The sequence below is a fragment of the Pollachius pollachius genome, assembly GCF_949987615.1.
Source record: "Pollachius pollachius genome assembly, chromosome: 2".
NCBI lineage: Eukaryota > Metazoa > Chordata > Actinopteri > Gadiformes > Gadidae > Pollachius > Pollachius pollachius.
This window is the reverse complement of record NC_136935.1, coordinates 52,497,710-52,499,660: the sequence shown is the minus strand read 5'-3', so window position 1 is coordinate 52,499,660 and position 1,951 is coordinate 52,497,710. Positions and strand designations below refer to the sequence as shown.

The window sequence follows — 1,951 nt, the reverse complement described above, 5'->3', positions numbered from 1 at the left end:
AACACAAGAAGCTCTGGACCAGAGCAGCAGACACTCTGATCATCAACACTGCTGAAATAATGTTCCTCTCTGATACCTGTCTCTAACACACCGCTGGACGAGAGAGAGACAGAGACAGAGAGAGAGACAGAGACAGAGACAGAGACAGACAGACAGAGACAGACAGAGACAGACAAGACAGCGACAGAGAGAGAGAGAGACAGACAGACAGACTGACTCTCGGGGACCACTCATTGTGTTATGTAGGGCCACCTTCTCCGACAGGCCCGCCCCCTGCTGTGCTCGTGTGTGAGACGGCATCTGATGAAGAGTCGGGGAGTCTGTGTGTCTGAGACACAGAGAGACAGAGGATGAGTGCATGTGTAGTGTGTGTGTGTGTGTGTGTCTCTCTATTCTCACAGTGTTACTAAAGGGTGAGAAAAGCCCTGGCATCGACACGTTTCCCCGTCCAGGTAGTGAGTTGGAGTGCGATGATGAATTTCCCAACACAAGCAGAAAAAACTGCACTGTCAGGCAATCGGGGGCTGGCTCCTTATTTTATTATTTTGTAAGGTGGGGGGGAACGGGTTGGTTCATTCAGTTCACACACTCCTATGCGTGTGTGTGTGTGTGTGTGTGTGTGTGTGTGTGTGTGTGTGTGTGTGTGTGTGTGTGTGTGTGTGCCCATGGATCCCCCCCCCCACAGTCTCCCAGTAAGCAGAAAACAACCCAACACAACAGACAGAACTTCTGATGCTCCTGGTCGGAACAGAACACCGGGGGGGCGGAACACAATGAGGACTTATTGTACAATATATATCCTTACATATATTTGTATATTGTAACTTGACAGCTTTTATATTATTTCAGCACTTTTTTAAGTTTGGCCTCCAATGTTCACAAATATAGATATGCAAAAACACAAGACTATGTAATGAAAATTCCATTTTTGTTTCCATGGAGACCAGAGGTCTTGTGGGGGGGGGGGCATGATGTTGAGGTAACTCCAGTGACTCAGACTCAGACAGACAAAGGTCAAAGGTTCCCATGTGGTGTCACCGTGTTGGCGGGAAAGTCCAGCTACAGGCTCCGCCCACTCTCATGGCGGTTAACCCAAGAGAACACAGGAGTGTGTGTGTGTGCTGTTAGATACGTTGACTATACGGCCTGGTGGGAGGTGAGTTTAGTGAACCCTGTATCCAGTAGCAGTGGTTATCAGGTCGTGGGGAGACTCGCCCAGCCCTTAACTATCATATTAACCAGACCCCCACCCTGCTTGCTCCGGCGCCCCACTCCTGAGCCTAACCCTGGCCAGGGCCGTGGCTGGCGGCGCGTCTGGGTGATCGCTCTCCCCTGGGATCCGTGCACTTGAAAGTTTGCTAGGATTGTTTAAAGGTCCCATGGCATGCTACTTTATGTATGCTTTTATATAGTTGTTAGTGGGCCCCTAATACAGTACTTGAAGACGTTCAAGAAATACAGCCTTGGTGCAGAATTACAGCCACCACGAGCCAGTCCCACGATGAGCTTTCCGAAAACCTTCTGTTTTTAGAGGCGGGTCAAGGAGGAGGGTGGGGGTGAGCAGCTTGAGGCCACGGCAACATGCGCTCTGTTTACAGTGGATGTATCGCAATGGCGAGGCGCACACAGCTTTTTGCCGTGTTCTGTAAATACTTAAGCAATACTACATCTCGCCACCAGAGGCATATAGTGCGTTCAAAACTCTGGGCGTACCTGTAGGTTACACAAGACCTAGATGCTCGACAACAGTATTATTACACCTTATTGTTTAACACATTTTATACATTGGTCAGTGTGCTGCTAAAACAGTGTGCTGATAAAAGTCGAAACTAGTAATTGCTTTATCAAGTAAATAAATAAATAGATAAAAAATAAATTAATTAAAAAATAAAACCTCCTTTGTATATATATCTTAAGGACACAGATGAATCAACCTTACTTGACAGTACAT

General features: G+C 47.5%; 1 protein-coding gene across 1 annotated transcript in view; it reads right to left on the bottom strand.

Moving 5' to 3' along the window:
• The window catches only part of cp110 (centriolar coiled-coil protein 110), a gene marked incomplete at its 5' end in the record, with an annotated part of 5,357 nt that extends 3,406 nt beyond the window's left edge, over positions 1-1,951 (bottom strand). Inside the window, one exon of the mRNA XM_079730419.1 lies at positions 1,940-1,951. Within this exon, the coding sequence (XP_079586545.1) occupies positions 1,940-1,951 (12 nt within the window). The remainder of the gene's footprint in view (positions 1-1,939) is intronic.